General features: G+C 55.0%; 4 protein-coding genes across 4 annotated transcripts; 2 read left to right on the plus strand and 2 right to left on the minus strand.

The window, feature by feature from the left end:
- Positions 1–45: 45 nt before the first annotated feature.
- Positions 46–5,251, plus strand: MONBRDRAFT_6317 (uncharacterized protein; the record flags this gene model as incomplete). Its single annotated transcript, XM_001743616.1, has 6 exons — positions 46–1,006; positions 1,225–3,611; positions 3,714–3,865; position 3,909; positions 4,009–4,065; positions 4,166–5,251. The coding sequence occupies 6 exons, from the start codon at positions 46–48 to the stop codon at positions 5,249–5,251; spliced, it is 4,644 nt and encodes a 1,547-aa protein (XP_001743668.1).
- A 309-nt stretch (positions 5,252–5,560) lies between these two features.
- Positions 5,561–8,511, minus strand: MONBRDRAFT_36162 (uncharacterized protein). The gene is made up of 9 exons (XM_001743863.1): positions 8,329–8,511; positions 8,126–8,199; positions 7,643–8,018; positions 7,348–7,506; positions 7,107–7,249; positions 6,419–6,764; positions 6,174–6,308; positions 5,975–6,045; positions 5,561–5,836 (listed from the first exon to the last, which is right to left on the minus strand). The coding sequence occupies exons 1-9, from the start codon at positions 8,494–8,496 to the stop codon at positions 5,635–5,637; spliced, it is 1,674 nt and encodes a 557-aa protein (XP_001743915.1). The 5' UTR covers positions 8,497–8,511; the 3' UTR covers positions 5,561–5,634.
- Positions 8,512–9,315: 804 nt separating this feature from the next.
- MONBRDRAFT_15322 (uncharacterized protein) lies at positions 9,316–10,865 on the minus strand (the record flags this gene model as incomplete). Its single annotated transcript, XM_001743864.1, has 5 exons — positions 9,316–9,436; positions 9,578–9,904; positions 10,092–10,171; positions 10,266–10,496; positions 10,719–10,865. Coding segments are annotated over 5 exons (906 nt in total), but the record flags the coding sequence as incomplete, so codon positions are not given.
- A 3,227-nt stretch (positions 10,866–14,092) lies between these two features.
- Positions 14,093–15,724, plus strand: MONBRDRAFT_15140 (uncharacterized protein; the record flags this gene model as incomplete). Its single annotated transcript, XM_001743617.1, has 4 exons — positions 14,093–14,138; positions 14,223–14,363; positions 14,536–15,260; positions 15,377–15,724. Coding segments are annotated over 4 exons (1,260 nt in total), but the record flags the coding sequence as incomplete, so codon positions are not given.
- Positions 15,725–17,076: the final 1,352 nt, after the last annotated feature.

Genomic DNA, 17,076 nt, shown 5'->3' on the forward strand with positions numbered 1-17,076 from the left:
TTGCTGACTCGTGCGCGCGAGCTCATTGCGCCCGCCCAGCGCTTCATGGCCGCAGCCAAAAGTGCCGCTCCCGCCATTGAGGAGCCGGCAGCAGCTGCACAGCTCACCGCGTGTTCTCGTGCACTGGGTGCTTGCTTGGCCGAGTTGAAGAGCGGCGTCACGGAGGCCAACGACGCTTGCCAAGACTTGGAAATCGAGTCAGCTGCCTTTGCTGTCAGCCAGCTGAGCGAGTACTTGACCAGTGTTGTGGATCGTTCCAAGACAGGGCGCCTGCGCGTGTCGGGTTCGAACAACAACAACAAGCATGGGGCGCTCGTCAACGACGCTGCCAAGCAGCTCCAGGCCTCCATGAGTCAGCTTTTCACCGGCATTGACCAGCAGGACGAGAGCTACGCCAGCGCATGCTCGCGCTCCGTGGCCACCGCGGCCCGCGGCTTTGCAGAGCACGTCACGCGCTATGCCTCAACCTTGGAATCGCCCGCTGATCAGCAAGCGGTGCTCAGTGCTGCGGAGCGCGCTGTCACGGAGCTTGCCTCGGGTCTGGCTGTCGTGCGTACCGCAGTTGGCGGAGATCAACCAGCACGTACTACGCTAGAGACACAGGACAAAGCTTTCAGCGCTCGCCTAGGCGATGTCACGGCCTACTTGCCCGGCCAGCTCGATATTCGGCGTGCCATGAGCTCCGTGCAAGGGGCCAAGGTTAAACTTGAGTCTAAGGCGCCTGCATCCGCCAAGCCTGACGTTAAAAAGTACACCGCAATGCAACACGAGCTTACAGTGGCAGCCGAGGTGTTCAACCAAGCTGCGGCCAAGATGGCTCGGGCACCACGCGAGGGCAGCAAGATGGCTCTGGCTCCGGCCAGCCAGGAGCTGGCTACAGCACACGAGCGTGTGGTGCAGGTGGGCATGTCCATGATGGAGAGTTGTGCTCGCCCTGAAGATCGCTCTGAGCTGATGAAGAAGCTAATGGCCATGAGCAACACGACCTCTGGCCTTCTATCTCAAGGTATGCCTCGTTTCGCGCCACGTTTGCGGCTCATGACATGGTGCAAAATAAATAAATAAAACAACTAGAATAAAATTACCTTCGCTGTGTTGCCCACTTCATCTTTTCTCGTTCTTTGAAACGTGCAATGCTTTGAGCTTGTTCAAGTGGCGCCTCTTCGTTTGTTTCTGGCCGTCTTTTTTTCTCACGAGTGGCCCATCGCCTTTGCTCTCGTGTAGTGGGCGCCGCCATGGCTAACAAGGATGGCCAACAGGCGCAATTGGGTTCGGCTATGCGTAATCTGACGACCTGCCTGAACGGTTTGCTGGAGACTTGCTCCAGTGCAGCTCCGGGTCAACAGGAGTGTGACACGGCTGAGCGCTCGCTGCAGGCCGTTCTCACAGGCACGGAGGAGGCCCTGGCTCCAGTGAGCTCACTCAACTACTTCCAGTGCTTTGACGAGATTATGGATGCCTCCAAGGAGCTGGGTTCCTCACTTGCGGCGCTGGCTGCTGGCGCTCGGGAGCAGGACATGGCTAAGTTTGGTGATGCCTTGGATGCTATGACTGGTTCCACGAGCCAACTGGTCCGAGCCAGCACGCAGGCAGCTTACTTGATGGCCGTCTCTGATCCTACTTCGACCACCGGGGAGCAGGGCCTTCTTGACCCCTTGGCCGTTGCTCAAGCAGCGCAGGCCATCGATGAGGCCGCAGTCCTGCTCATGAGTTCCTCGTCCACAAAGCCGATTGCAAGTATCGCGCGGACTGTCGCCGCAAGCACGACCACGCTCAGCAATTTATGCAAGCTCGGAGCAACTCGAGCGAGCAATAAGACGCTGCGTACGCAGCTGGTAGATGCTGCACGAACCGTGGCCCAGACCACCTCTGCCCTTGTTCAGCACATCAAGCGATATGCCGCCGATCCATCCGATGCTCACAAAATGGCAGCTCAGGAGGCGTTTGCCTCGCTACAAGACTGTGCGCGACACCTTGTAACTCTGTCGGAGATGCCCGAGTACGCGTCTGCGGCGCCGCAAATCAGTGAAGGGGCTAAGCGCCGTCAGCAGCCGTACCTGGAGAGTGGTCGAGCCATTGCTGAAGCAGCCATAGCCGTGGTACGAACAGCTCGCAATCTGGCCGCCAATGCCAAGAATACGGAGCAGTGGCAGCAGCTTGCGGCCAACAGCAAGGCGGTGTCCGAGGCCATCAAGCGCCAGGCTGCTGTGATCAAGGCCCATTCGCCTGGGCAGCTGGAGTGTGACAACGCCACATACTTTTTGAACGAGGTCACGCACGACTTGAACGAGGCCGAGTATGCAGCTCAGCAGCAGGGCCTTGCGCCAATCGCCGAAAATTCCCTCGAAGGCTATCAACAGGATGCCATTACCGTGACTGACGACATTGGACAGGCTGCGCGTGCCGTGGCCGAGGCAGCCATAGGCTCAGCTCAGCACCTTGCGCAAGCAGCGCTGCGCCTGCAAAATGCCTTCAACCCACTCGTGAGTGCAGCCATGGGTGTGGCATCGCACTTGGGGGAGCGCAGCGTTCAAACCACGCTCCTGCAGCAGGCGAAGACGATTGTCGAAGCGGGTGCAGAGCTGCTCAATGCTGCCCGCGATTCCGGAGGCAACCCGGCAGCCTCGAGCCAACACAAGGTGGTTAGCCTTGCAGCCCAGAACCTTCGTAAGTGCGTCAAGGAATTCGTTTTCAATCTGTCCCAGCGCAACGCTGAGGATGCTGTTGTACAAGGTACCATGTCCACGATTCAGCAAGCCATTGAGAGCTTGGCGGCCGGCAGTGCGGGTACGAGTGCAACGGCAGCGGCGGCTAGTGGTGACTACGTGGGCCAGTCCTTCGTGGAATACCAGGATGCTATCACGACAGACACGCGCAAGTTAGCCAAGCACGTCCAACAGCTTGTGGGACGGGTGGGCAGCGACCCAGCAGCCTTGGTGACCCTGGTTCAGGATATCAAGGACTGCTTTGTGACGATGACGGAGCATACGTCGGGGGCTCTGGTCAATATCAGTAGCGAGGCCGTGCAGTCTCACTTGCAAAAGAGCGTCACTGAGCTTGGTGGTGCCTGCGCGCGTGTGATTCAGGCTGCCAACGACGTTCGAAAGTCACCAGAAAGTGGTGATGTCAAGCAAGAGTTGGCATTGGCATCGCGGGAGTGTGCTAAGCAGGTGAACAGCGTGGTCGCCGCCTTGCAAGCTGGCTCGCAAGGCACGCAGGCTTGTTTGACAGCAGCAGCTGCCGTTGAGACGCAGCTGGCAGACCTTGAAACCATGGCACTCTTTGCGACGGCGGGCTCGGTAGCAGCCGAGGGCACCGAATCATTCCGTGAGCACCAGCCTCCCATGTTAGAGGCAGCACGAGGCCTCGTCGACCGAGCCAAGCGGCTCATTAGCAGTGCAGCCTCATCTCAGGGCGACTTGGCTGATGCCGCCGAGAACTGCCAGAGCATGTACAACGATCTGGTGGACAAGCTTAAACTGTCCCTTGATTCACTAGCTTCGGCAGGCCCCGAGGCCCAGGTTTTGCTCATCAATGCTGCTCGCGATGTGGGCAACTCATTGGCAGACCTTCTCAACTCAACTCGCAAGGCCTCGGGCCGAAGTGCCGATGTAAGTACACTGCCCCCCTTTTTTTAATGCCTGTTCGCTTTTATGACACACATACTCGGCAAGTTTGCTCATTTTTTTTTTTTTCTTTGCTTGACAAAACAGGATCCAGCCATGCAAGCCTTGGGCCATCAGACAAAGCACATGGCCAACAGCGTCACAGCACTGTTGCGCACGGTCCAAACAGTTGAGAACGAGCAAGGGCGCGTGACGACAGCACTGAAGGCAGCGCAGGGGGCCATTGAGACGGAGGCCAGGTATGTGATGTGCTATTTTGGAGCATGGTGGTTTGGTTTAAAGCGTCAACAAGGAGACTGCACCGTTGTTTGTTTTTTTTGTTTTTTTTTTGGGGGGGGTTGTTTTTGTTTTTGTTTTTTGATCGATCAAAGGCTTATGATAGGTTTTCTGCTGGCCCATCTTCCCTTGTGCTTTTGGTTGTAATATGATCTTTGCCCGGGTCTGGCATGGGCCACCTCTTGATCTGTGTGCTTGGCAGCATCAAGTCAGACACAATCAAGGCCGAAGAAGTTGACGGGGCTGTGGATGACTTGTTGCAGGCGGGCCGTCCCTTGACGGCTGCTGTCACCAAGCTGGCTTCAGCGACCAACTCTGGTAATGCGTCAGATCTCACAATGGCCGCCAATGTGGCTCGCAACGCCATGTGCAACCTCCTTAAACAGACACGGCGCTCGACAGCGGTTGGCGTGGCCCCCGCCACAGCCAACAGTGTCATGCGCGAGGCTCAACGCTGTGCCTCCTCGCTCAATGAAATTTTTGAGGTGGCCCTCGAGCTTGAAGGGCGACCCGGCGATGCCACCGAGAAGGAGCGAGTGCGCAACGCCACCAAGGAAATTGCCGATGCCCTGACTAACCTCAACACCGCGGCTTTCTCTCTCAAGGGGTCGGATGACAGCACGGCTGGGGCACAAGAGCCTTCGGTCGCAGCCGAGCGTGAGTTGCTTTCTGCAGCGTCAACCATTGATGCCGTCACAATCAAGCTGGCGCGTCTAGAAGAATCCATTCCTGTCGCTGCCGCGGCTATCGATGAGTCGGCTCCCGTGGAGGAGCAGGTGCTACACGGTACACAGGCCATTACAGCAGCAACAGCAACGCTCGTCAAGGCAGCCACGGCTGCACAGCAAGAGCTTGGTAACGGGGGTGGGGATGAGAATAGTACGGCTGCTGATTTGGTAGCTGCTGCCAAGCTGGTCGCACACGCTACCCAAGAGCTATGTGACGGTGCCAACGCGTCGATGCGTGGTGATTTGTCTCAGGAACGCTTGGTCGCGGCAGCCAAATCGATCGCCAAGAGTACGGCCCAGCTGATTATGGCTTGCAAGGTAAAGATGCCCAGCAACAGCGGGCCAATGCGGCGCTTGCAAGCTGCTGGCAGTGCCGTCAAGAAAGCAGCGGAAAACCTGGTACGCACCGTCCAGGCTGCCCCCACTGACGTGGAAGACTCAATTCAACTGGACGCCAGTCGTGTACATGCCATGAAGCAAGAGATTGAGGCGGTTGAGGCGATTGTCAAGCAAGAGCGAGAACTTGAAGTTGCTAAACGCGCTCTGGCCAAGATTCGCGCCAACAAATATGGCAAAGGCTCGACTAAAGTCGATTGGGCTGGCAGTGTTCGCATCAAGTAAGGCGAGAATTGCCGTGGTAGTGCAGCACTCGCCCACTGTTTATCGCTCGTTCCCCTTGTTCTTTTTTCGCTCTTCTGGCTTCATTCAAGTGGCTGTTGAGGCTTTGCGGCACAATTTCCGTGTATCTCGGCTTATGTGTGCTTTGGTGTAAAGTTATCTGGTTCACATACTTTTTACATCATGTTAATTGATGACAGCACGTGATTTACATGTGAGCGAAGACTTTTCCACGCTGCAGCAAGCGCCGAATTTCTTTGGCGTTTGGTGCGTTGATTCTTCTAGCAAGAACCTTGGCTCACGATGAATGAAAACTATTGAGCCGTGGAATTGTGACAAGGGTGTGGCAAGTCGAAGCAAGCCAATAGCACCCAGCTCGTATAGTCTTAAGCAAAGGCCAGTTCACCAAGGCCGAGCGCCGAGTATACGGTCTGCACCAGCCGCTCTGAGCACTCACGGTCCAACGCCAGGCGATTAACAGACACCGCCATGGAGAGCTCACAGGTGGGGTCTGCAAAGCCCACGCTTCCCCCCAAGCCTAAATGACCAAATGGCCCATCTACCTGCTTGCCGTTGGGCAGCTGTCGCCTGGATAAAACCCCAGAAAGAGAAGAAGGCACGTAGGGGGGAGGGATGAGAACAAGTGTCCGTCGAGTGCGGAGCATGGGCCAATGATGTTGCTTCTCGCTAGTCCCAACCAGTCAAAACAGCAATGGAGACACGCACGTATATTTTTGAAATCCCAGTCCCCAGCGCATAGGTTCATCGCGCATGCCCATTTGCTCGCTGGCTTGCAGCTGTAGATTGAGTCGCATGCATAAAAGCAAGAAACCAGGTGTGCAGATGCAAATGACATTCAGACAGCGGTGAGTGGCACGGGATAGGCAAAACGTAAAACACGGCCTTGACCCCAAAACAAACGTACCCGACAGGCCTCCGTCATGGTCGCTTCATCCAAAAGGCGCACGCCATCCACTTCGCCGACCAAAGAAGCATAAAACTTGGCTACTGCGCGAGCACTAAAGTGCCCATTTGCAGAAGGAATGCAGGCTCGGCGAACCTAGTCGTACAAGCATGAGCAAGCGATGACCATGAATGAGATTGTTTGATGAGCACGATAGAGCAGCAGGCACAGCCAGCTGTCATGTGTGCGTGTTGACAGCAGCGTACCATTGGTGCATTGTAGATGCACGGATCCGCCGTGAGCAGACGCGACAAATCAAAATCGGACGTGCTATCTGCTTCTGCTTCCATGGTGTTGGCAGCCTCCAGGGCCTGGGCATCTGAACGAGCCTCTGGCATGGATAGGCCACCTTCAGGTTCAAAATCACTGGCGTCGCCATTGGCTGGAGCTAGAGTGGGAGGGGCAGTCTCTTCATCTGTAGGAGCAGCCTCGACCAGTCGCTGCTTTTGCAGCATCGTCTCGTAACGTGAAAAGTCTTGAACGTTTGCAAGCAAGTCTCGAATATTGGCCACGGCCAGCGGCTGATCTGTCGCGACCGCATTAGTTACCATACTGGGGACATTGCCCTAGAATCAGAGAGCGTTCAAGTGAGTTCGCGCCCCAAGCAAAGCCGCGCGCAACCCGGGTCCTAGACCAACAAGGAACAGATGCCGTGGTCGGCTGATGGGCTGCGCCAACCTTGGGATCAATGCAAATCAAGTAGGTCAAGTTGCAACGCATGGGGTTGCTTGGGTCCACGCGACACACGGCGCCACCAATCAAGGTTTCGGCTCGTACCAACCTGCCCATCGCCGTCAAGAGCGAGTTTGTGCAGTCAGCGACTTCTCCAGGTTGGCACAGCGGCAGGGATTGCGCCAAAGTAGCATGCATGGCCACCAAAAGCAAAGTACTTACCCAGGCTTGGCAGGGCAGTCGGGGTGCTCGATGGACTTGTTGCTCACAATGTAGCTGCCGTCAGCTGAAAACCGTACAGCTTGCAGCATGCAGAAATCGCGGCCACTGACGGGCCAAATGGGTTTGTACTCGTCACGAATGATCTGCGGGGTGGCAGCAACGGGAGGGCATGGGATAAAGGGATTGTTAGGAGAGCTTTGTAATGTGGTCGGCATGGGCAGCGCGCAATCATGTGACTGACGGTCGTGACTTCATCAAACTCCTCCACCACGTCGAGTTGAGCAAATTGAGAATTCCACTGCCCCTTTTTTGTTGGTTCACGCATCACCTCAAAGACGGCTGCTGGTGGAGCATCAATGTCAGCATTGCCGCGCACCATAATGGCGTTGCTGCCCGGCATCTATCGTAAGGAAAGTAGGGTGAGGAGGAAGAGGCAGCGGTGCAATCAGATGGGGTTTTCATAGCCGCTGTTTGAACGAGGTATCAAAACACCACTGTATGAGAGAGGTGACTCGTTGTGGTGGCAAAGTTCGTACCGATTTCTTGTAAATCTCGATGTTTCGTGGGCGGCTGTGCAAAGTCCAGCCGTCCTCGGCACCAGCAAAACATTCATGTTCGACTTCGCGTTGGAGCTTCTCAATCAAAGCGTCATATTGAGTTGACTTGATTTCGCAGGCAGGGGGCCATACTTCAAAAGGATCGTCAACCGGTGGAGTCGGGCCGCTCTTCGTCTGGTTTGAGGCTGGTAAAACTTCGTGGGGTTCATTGGGTGCTTCGGCACCCTGAGCCTCACGGCGCTGCTCTTCCTCGAGCTCGATCTGTTTCTGTGTTTGGTCAATCTCTCGTAATTGCTGCATCATGCGACGAAGCTCATCCTCAGAAGGTGTCTCGCCGTCTGGTGAAACAAAAAACCTGACGGGCAAGGTTGAGTTAAAAAAAGTAAGCACCGCGTTGTTTGATGCTGCGTGTCAGGCAGTCACACTACCAACAAAATTGACGAAACCAAACTGTGAACACACCCGTTGCATAGCGTGGCGATGCGCGACTGAAGCTTTTCCAGCCGACCATCTCCCAACCCAATAGACATTTCCTCCTAGCCAAACCGGAAATCACCATCGAAAGAAGAAAATAAAGAAAATGAAGCTCGAGAGTCCCGAGGCCTTGCTCGAACAGCACGATGCAAGAACCTTTGACAATCACGGTTGTTGTGCGAGCGACGCACCTCTAAGCCAAGCGGTTTGGCAATGTTATCTTGAACCCATGCAGCGAAAGGTTGGTGCGTGATGGCCTCCACTAGACCACCCACAAGCCACCCAAAAGAGAGAATGTGGTAGCGCGTTACTCGCCCAGGCGTCGTGTCAGGCGATGCCTCTTGAATAATCTCCAACATTCGTTGCCAATTCACGAGATCACCAAGTTTAGCCCGCGAGTCTGGAACGCGATGCAAGCCAGCAGTGTGGGAGAGGACTTGGCCGACGGTGATGGGCTCTTTGCCATTACAGTCAAAGGCCTTCCAGTGGGCACCCACGCGATCATATATGGCTACGTCGCCGCGCTGCTTGAGCAGATGCAGCGCAGCAGCGACAATGCCTTTGGTAACAGAAAAGCAATTCATGAGCGTGTCGCAACGGACAGGTCGCGGATCGGCCTCGCCCATGGTACCGGCACAGGTATCAACAATCAGTTCGCCCTGATAATAGACGGCCACTTGGATGCCGGTAAAGAGTCCCAGTCGTGAAAGTTCGCGCAGCGTATTGGTCACGGCGTCTTGGACGTGGGGAAACTTGGCCGCGCCTGCGGGAAGCGCTTTGGGCATCACCAGGTTCTCGGCATGGGTGGCTCGATCATGGTGGCGAAGTAAGGCCAGTTGGGCGTATGGTGCAAGCAAGGTAGAGTAGCGCACACGAACACCCAGCACGGCACACAGACCACGGAGCAAAAGAGTAACGCGGAAGAAGAACAGCAGTTCGGCGGGATATGCCTCGACTGGATTGCGCTCGCTCTTTGGAAGCTGTTGGCGCTTTTGCCACACGTCTTCACGAAACTTTTTGAACTGCTTGCGCATCTCATCGCCCGGTGCCGTATCACGCAGCACGAATCGAATGTTTTTCATGTCTTCAGCTGGGTCGTGGCGCTTCAGCTTGAGCCCCATATCATCAAACGAACCCAAAAGACTGCCAAAATCCATTGTGACAGCGCTGTACACCATGCGCGCAAAGGCAATGCGTTTCTCGTCATTGAGCTCGCGACACATGCCATAGTCCAAGAGGACTGGGCGGGCCGTCCCATCCTCGCCCACTTGAATCAAAAGGTTACCCGGATGGGGATCGCTGGGTTCGGAAGCAAGCCCGGCAGGCCAGGGAGTGCAAAAGCGGGTGGAAAGCAGTTCACAAGACAATGAGTCAAGACACATTGAAAAAAAAAAAATGGGTGCGGGTCGCGATCTGGAGTGGGAAGCGGGCATTACACACCAATTAAAAAAGCCTTGCACGTATACTTGGTGCGCAAAGGCTTGACAAATGCGGCGCATCAGGGCTTCCCGATCAATGCCATGGGCATCCAGCAATTCCGAGTCGGTGACCTTGAAACCTTTTGCAAACTCCATAGTTAGGAGTCGCTCCGTGCAATACTTCTTGAACATGGCGGGAACAATGACATCAAGCTTGGCATCAGCCATGTTCGCCCGCACACGCTCTGAACTGAGCATTTCGTTTCGAAAGTCCAGCTCCTTGACTGCCACCTTGCTCCACTCGTCCAAGACAGGTCGAAAGTCGTAGGAGGGATCAAAATAGGCCACCCTATGTGTGTGTGTGTGTGTGTGTGTGTGTGTGTGTGTGTGTGTGTGTGTGTGTGTGTGTGTGTGTGTGTGTGTGCGTGCGTGTTTTCCATGAGTGAAAGTGCAGTAAAGAATAATCATTTCACCCATGGCTGAGCGAAGCTGCTCGCGTGCTTCAAAGGCTGGAGCGTTGGCAAGCTTGTACGCACCAGTCAACAATTACAAAGAGGTTTTGAAGATCGTGCTTCATGATGGTTTGGATGTTGCGGTGTTGCACCTTGCAAACAACCTTTGAGCCAGCACGATTTTTTTTTTTTTTCATTACACGTGAATGTTCCACGAATGGCAGATACCGTTTGTTGGCATGGAAACGGTGAGCATACCTGCTGCCCTGTCTTGAGGGTGGCACGATGAACTTGTGCAATCGAGGCAGAGGCCAATGCCACGTCCTCAAAGTCGGTAAAGACAGTGTCTAGCGGGCATCCGAGTTCTGCTTCGATGTCTGCCCGCACTTCGTGGCCCGAGCGCTTGGGCATGGCATCTTGAAGCTTGGAAAGTTCTCGGACCCATGCGGCCGGCATGACGTCCCCACGCGATGACATGTATTGACCAACCTACAATAGTGGCAATGGCGGGCCGGCGGCACCAGGGTGAGGGTGATCGCCAATCGATAATGGGATAGAGGGACAAGAGTATAGGTCGTGTAAAAACAACTCGAGGAATGAGTTCTTGGCTGACAAGTTGACGCTGGTTTTCAAACCAATGTTATTAATGGTCTTGTTATTATCATTATCATTATTGTTATTATGAAAACGACTCTTCTTCAGTGAACATACCTTGACCCAAAATCCACGAAGAATGCGCACGTTGCGCTCAACGAGGCGGGCATTGAACTCGTGTACACGCTCCCAGCGTTCGTCATCCGCATCTGGATCAACTGGCTTGAAGCTCCAGTAAAAGCGATGAAGAACAATGTTGGCCATAACAATAGTGGCCACGGAATAGGCCCGAAATGTGCGCTTGACCAGAGTGGGCATGAGCCAAAAGGTGCTGACCGCAGCGAGCAGGGCGGCCATCCAGACCCATTGGTCGAGCACGGCACGGGCCATGGCTTTTGCAAAATCGGCGCGAAACTCGGGGCTCGAGTGAAGCAACACCGTCAATACATCCATAAGAGCATAGGCATGATCAGGGAATATCAAGAACAAGATGGCTCCCAGCGCAAGAAGTTGAGCCTAAGAGGCGGAGCACGGCAAGTAAGCGGCTCTGCAAAGGTGACAAAAGAACACGGGGTAGTGACCTTTGTCCTTTCGCGAATGGACGAAACGGCAAAAGAGCAGGTGGGACATACAAGCACAATGCCCAGCCACAAGCCCACATTAAAGCCGTGGGGGGCACGGCTGGATGCCGTGTCCAAGGTCTCGGCTCCTTCGTCATCAGCCTTTGAGCTGGGTTCAATGTCGGGGTGAGCTACGGCGTGGAGTTGCTCGGCCTCTTGGTGGCGCAGGCGCTGGCGCAGGCGGCGTTCGAGGATGCCTAATTGCTTCAAGTCGGCATCCACCTGCCGAAAAGTGCACTGGCTTGTGAGAGATAATCACCAACAACAAAAGTCAAAACTGAAACAAGCGGTCAAGCATCACACATAAAACACACACACACACACACACACACACACACACACACACACACACACACACACACACACACACACACACACACACAATCACTGGCAGAGCAAACTTGGGATCGCACCGGGAGATCAAAGATATCAAGGTTGTTGACTGGTTGCATGGAGGATGTATTGGGGGAAGCGCCCTCATGCTGACGCTGACGGATCTTGCCCAACACGGCAGTTTGACAGCTTTCGCACATGCGATGCTGCCCAAAAAAGAAGCTGGAGCATGCATCACAAAACACTTCACCACAGCCACGACTGGCCACCAAGGAGACACGTTGATGCGAGTGAGCCAAATTCTGGTCCGCGGTTAAGGGTGCGGGCAACCGACAGGCCAACGAGGCAAAATCCGTAGTTACAGTGCTTGTCATACCAGTGATGGCGTCGTCGAAAGAGATTGAAATGATTGGCACAGCCGACGCATGTCGAGCGTTCGGCGTCTGGAATCTGTGATGCATCAGACTCATTGAGTTCCATTCTGGGGTTGAATAGGGCGCTGGATTCAAAGGATGGTGTCAGTATGCCACCGTCTTCCAACGACTTACCCAGGTGCGCGCCAAAAATTCGGCTACATCTTGCTCGGTCATTGTCGTATCCAAGGCACCATCAGCTGGCTCTTGGGGCGCGTTCTGCTCCTGCTTTGGTATGCTGTTGCGAACGGCAGCAAAAGCGGCTTTCAGAGGCTTGAAATAAGCTTGAATGAACTGCATCAGCACAATGATCAAAGCAACGTAAGCATCGCAAGAGACGATTGAGAAGGTGGCTGTTCAAAATTGGCCAGCATGGCCAGGAGAACTGGTGCCAGAAGAAGGAGGCACTTGTCCTTGCACTGCAGTGTCCTAGTACATTGAAGCAGCGTGGAGGCATGGGCCTATACCTTGCGATCGCCCGAGTAGGAGAGGCGGCCTTGAAGCAGGGCCGCGGGAAAGGAGAGGCGGCCCTGCACCAGCTGAAGAATGGTCTTGGCTGTTGTTACAATCGTGGCACCTGTCGAGTGGAGGGTACCGAGTATTCCATAGCACCAAAGTTGAGACCACCAGGGCAAGGCGCTGCGGGGGGCACGTGCAGTTTGGATATACCCGCAAAAACCTTTTCAAAAGCATCGAAAGCAATGAGAGGGCAAGCAGAAGTGGAGCTTACGTGGGGTAGTTGGGGCCGCATCAGCGGTCCAATGATCGAGGCCGTTGGCTGAAATACTACCGTGAAAGTATTGCTCGTCAATCTTGACCTGCAAAATTCCAATCGGCTGACTAATGATATTTCATGGTACGCGTCCAAGGGATCGCCGTGGAACCATTGGAAAGCATGCGTGGTGAGTTTACAGCGCACGAGACGGAGGATCAAGTAACATGCACCCTTCCCGTCCCAGCCCAAAAAAAGTCTGGAGGCATTATCGGCGTAGAAGCAGGGAGGGGCCGTTGGTGCGAAAAGTACAAGGCCTGATGGGAATGAGCAGGAGGACAACTCACTTTTCTTGCTTGTTACGCAATTCGGTGGCCAGGGCATCGGTGAAGAGCTCCACCAAGGTGGCATTGTCCAAAGTGGGTGCGGCCATGGTGAGATGAAGATCAGGCACGCGCCCACAGCTCGATGGGCGAGCGGAGATCAAAGTTGGCAGCTCTGGCTCAAGCCCGATCAAGCCCGGGGCGTGGCCTCTGATAACCAGATCCTCTCAAGGGTTGGACAATACGGAGCAAGGGCCACCAAGGCAGACGTGCACACCGAGCGAACAAGCTCTCGCATGAAGGCACGGCACCGGGGGGGAGGCGGGGGGGCCTTGAACCACTAACAAGCGAAACAACTGTAGAAGACAGCGAAGAGAGACCGAAGAGAGACACAGTGTATGTGTGTGTGCTCTCACACACATACAGTTGCAAACACACACACACACACACACACACACACACACACACACACACACACACACACACACACACACACACACACACACACACACGCACACACACACAAACACAAAAGGCATGTGCATCTCTCTTCTTCTTCGTGAAAAAAAAAAAAAAAAGAAAGAGATTGTGCAAAAAGTATTTTACTTCTTTTATGCTGGTTTCCGTGCAAGCAAGCGTTTTTATTTTTTAATTTTGGTGCGGCAGTGGCACAAGTGGAGACAGACAAGTGGAGCAGAGATGCAACCAGATGGGGACAGACAGCGTCGTTGCCTTTGAGCTGGACCATAACAGGGACATCTTCGGTTTGGTTATTGGTCGCATATCGACATCATGGAGGAGGCGTTGACTGAGCCAGCGCCCTTCCCCGACCACGAGCTGGCCGTGGGCAGTGTGGCTGCCGCCCTCCTGCTGATGGGCCTGTTGCTTTACGAACGGCGCCACCACGCTGCGGTGCAGAGCTCGCCATCTTCGCGTTTGGAGGAGTCACCGACCACCGCTCGTGAACATTCTGCTCAAACGTATGTCCACCAGCCTGCTTGGCAGCGCGGTGCCGTGCTCCTTCGACACATGATGTGCCCCTCAATGCCCCGGTGTGTTCAGAAGCAACCAACGCCACTGGCAGCAGCTGTACCTCCTGATCTACTCCATGCTCGTGGCAGCAGACTGGGTTCAAGGTACAAACCTTTTTGGCTGGCTGCCTCTTAATGCGTGTGCAGGATAGCACCTCATGAACGCGGTTGTGCTGAGCCCCCCCTCAGGTCCTTACATGTACCGGCTCTACCAGGCGTATGGCTTTACCTTGGCTCAAAACGGCCAGCTCTTCATTGCCGGCTTTGCTTCCAGCATGGTTTTCGGCACGGTGGCGGGTACTCTGGCCGATCGCTTTGGGCGTAAACGCGGTGCGTGCAATACATGTAACCAATAGCATCGGTCTGCCAAAGACCAGGCTCAGCTCAAGTTGAGCAGTCCAGATACTCATCAATCCTTTGACCTGCACATTTTGCTTGTCCTTTTGATCTGTCCGGGTGGGCATGTGGGTGCGATCCTTGAAACATCTGCATGGGTCATTAGGCACAATTTTATACACACTAGTCTACGGCCTTTCTTGCTTGACCAAGCACGCCCGCGATTTTCCCACATTGATGGTTGGCCGCATCTTGGGAGGCCTGGCCACCAGCCTGCTCTTCACCGTGCCAGAAAGCTGGGTGGTGGCAGAGCACGGGCGCCGGCGTCTCTCGGACAGCACGTTGACCGCGCTTTTTGCCGATATGAGCGTGATCAACGGTCTCACTGCCATCGGCGCTGGTTGGTTGGCCGAGGGAGCTGTGGCTGCCGCACAGCACCCAGTTGGCGCGTTTGACCTCTCCCTGGTCCTGCTGATCCTTGGCGGGCTGGCTGTGAGCCTGTGCTGGTCAGAAAACTTTGGTGACCAAACCGTCGGGGTTGTGGGCCATCTGTGGGAAGGCATGGCAACGGTCACTTCGTCACCACAGCTCTCAGCCCTCGCTGCCGTGCAGTCCATCTTTGAGGCAGCCATGTATGTGTTTGTCTTCCTCTACACCCCGGCGCTGCAGCGCGTGGCTGGGCGCGATGACTTGCCCTTTGGCACCCTCTTTGCCTGTCTGATGGTGGCCGTGGCCATGGGTGGGGGGCTCGCCAAGCTCCTGCTGAGTTATGGCAAGTGGACTGCTTCCCGGCTATTGGTGGTGGTGATGCTGGGTGCCGCGGTGGCCTGCGCTGGTTTGGCTCTTGCCAGCTCAACTCATCAGTTTCTCGGGGCCATGCTTGCATTTGAGGTTTGTGCATTGCGCCACCCTTGTCCCACCTTCCTCCATGCCCGTAAAATGTGGCGCGGATTGCCCCACGATCAGCCTTGCGTACTTTTCATTCGGCTCCATCGAGTTGCCCGTAGGTGCTCGTGGGTATGTATTGGCCTTGTATCAGCACGGTTCGGAGTCGCCTGATTCCTGAGGCACTGCGTGCCACTATTCTGAACCTGTTTCGCGTGCCCTTGAACGTCTTCGTTTGCACGGCGTTATTGGGCATTGACCAGTGGCCCGAGTCCGTGACGCTAGGCCTCTGTGGTGCGGCGCTGATGGGTGGTGAGTCGCCAGCTAACGGCATGTTTATGCGCGGCATCATGCCAACTATGATGGGAAGGCTGTCTGGTCAAGACTGGTCAAGACTGGCGCCGTCTGATTGCGTTGTACAATCCTTTGGTTTGTTTGTGTGTGCTCACGCACTGCTGCCCGTTTGCTAGGGAGTGGTATCGCCCTGATGCTCCAGTGCGGCCAGCCGGACAAGGTCAAGGCTGCAGCTCCATCGCAAGAGCCACAAATCCAGACAAAGGCCTTGGCGCAGAGAAGAAAGTGAGTCTGTGCGCTGAGGCTTTGTGAGTGAGCTTTGTGAGTGACTGCATGCCTTGAGTCTGAATCCAATCCTTGATCCATCCCTCAATTGGCCGGGCCAATCTGGCCGTCATGTGATTGACACAGCAAGGGCCCGCCTGATACAGAACACCAGAGCTATCATGCACAAAAAAATCGGGCAGAGACGAAGACTGATACAGAACACATCCACGCGCATGCACTTACAAGAAACTGGCTGGCTTCACAATTGCGGGAGCAAGCAAACTACACACCCGGCAACTCACGCCAGTCGCTTGCCAGCCACCATGCAACGAGTCTTGATGATAATGTCATAACACTCTTTGGCGTGGGTTGCAAAGAGGCGCCGGGAAAAACAAACAGGCCTCGGAAGCCTTACACCAACACCCTTGATCAATCCGCAAACTGAACAGATTTGCATAAAAAAATTCAGAGACAAAGAAAGACTGGGGAGGGAACGCTTTGCTGGCTTCGATGAGCCAAGCGAACCAAGTCGTTGCAGTTGCCTCCTGTCTGCTCCAAGTGTACCGCAGGGCCAGGCCTGGTATACAAGCAGGATTATGTGTTGGTGGAGAATGAATAACTGCAGGCGTGACACCGGTAGAAGACGGTCTGTCCTTCATCGGCTGAGCGCAGCTGAGCCGTGGTAAACGTCATTTCTTGCTTGCCGCAACGCGGGCACTTCTCGTCAATCTACACACAGGCAATCATGAACATGGGCTCTCAGAGTGGTAGGAAAGCCGAGTCAGGGGTCCACAATGCCATCTGGAGTGGAGCAAGACGCACCGTGGCATCGGTCGGGCCTGTGGGCTTGGATGTGTTGTACTTGGGTTTTTGAAAGGCGTATTGTCGACTCGAAGACACGGTCGTTACTTTGTCAAAGGCTGCACAAAAGGGCGGGTCGAGTCATCATCGAAGGTGAGCCCAAAGCCGAGGAGTTGAGCGAATGAGATGGGGCAGACCAGGCTTCCAAAAGCAGTGCTGTGCGTGAGACCGTACTTGAAACGGGCAAGGAAGCATTACAGCGGTGGCACGTCACGTTTTCGCCGGCACCAGGCACGGGGAGGATGGTTCCGCAGGCTGCGCAGAACAAGGAGTGCGACGACGTAAAGGCAGCGGAAGGCTCAGCCATGGTACTGGGCTCTATGGATCAAGAAAAGCTAACGAGCCATCACAAGGAGGATGAGTCGTAATTCGGATGAAGCAAGCGCCCAGCGCGGCTCCT

The sequence above is a fragment of the Monosiga brevicollis genome, genomic scaffold (genome assembly GCF_000002865.3).
Source record: "Monosiga brevicollis MX1 MONBRscaffold_4 genomic scaffold, whole genome shotgun sequence".
NCBI lineage: Eukaryota > Choanoflagellata > Craspedida > Salpingoecidae > Monosiga > Monosiga brevicollis.

Excerpts from the sequence above, each read along its gene's own strand:
- MONBRDRAFT_36162 (XM_001743863.1), bottom strand. The coding sequence starts at position 8,496 with ATGTTGGAGATTATTCAAGAGGCATCGCCTGACACGACGCCTGGGCGA. Across the intron at positions 6,765-7,106 it reads GACTGCCCTGCCAAGCCTGG|TATGGTAACTAATGCGGTCG; the intron begins GTAAGTACTTTG and ends CAATGTCCCCAG. Across the intron at positions 6,309-6,418 it reads GCATCTACAATGCACCAATG|GTTCGCCGAGCCTGCATTCC; the intron begins GTACGCTGCTGT and ends TTGTACGACTAG.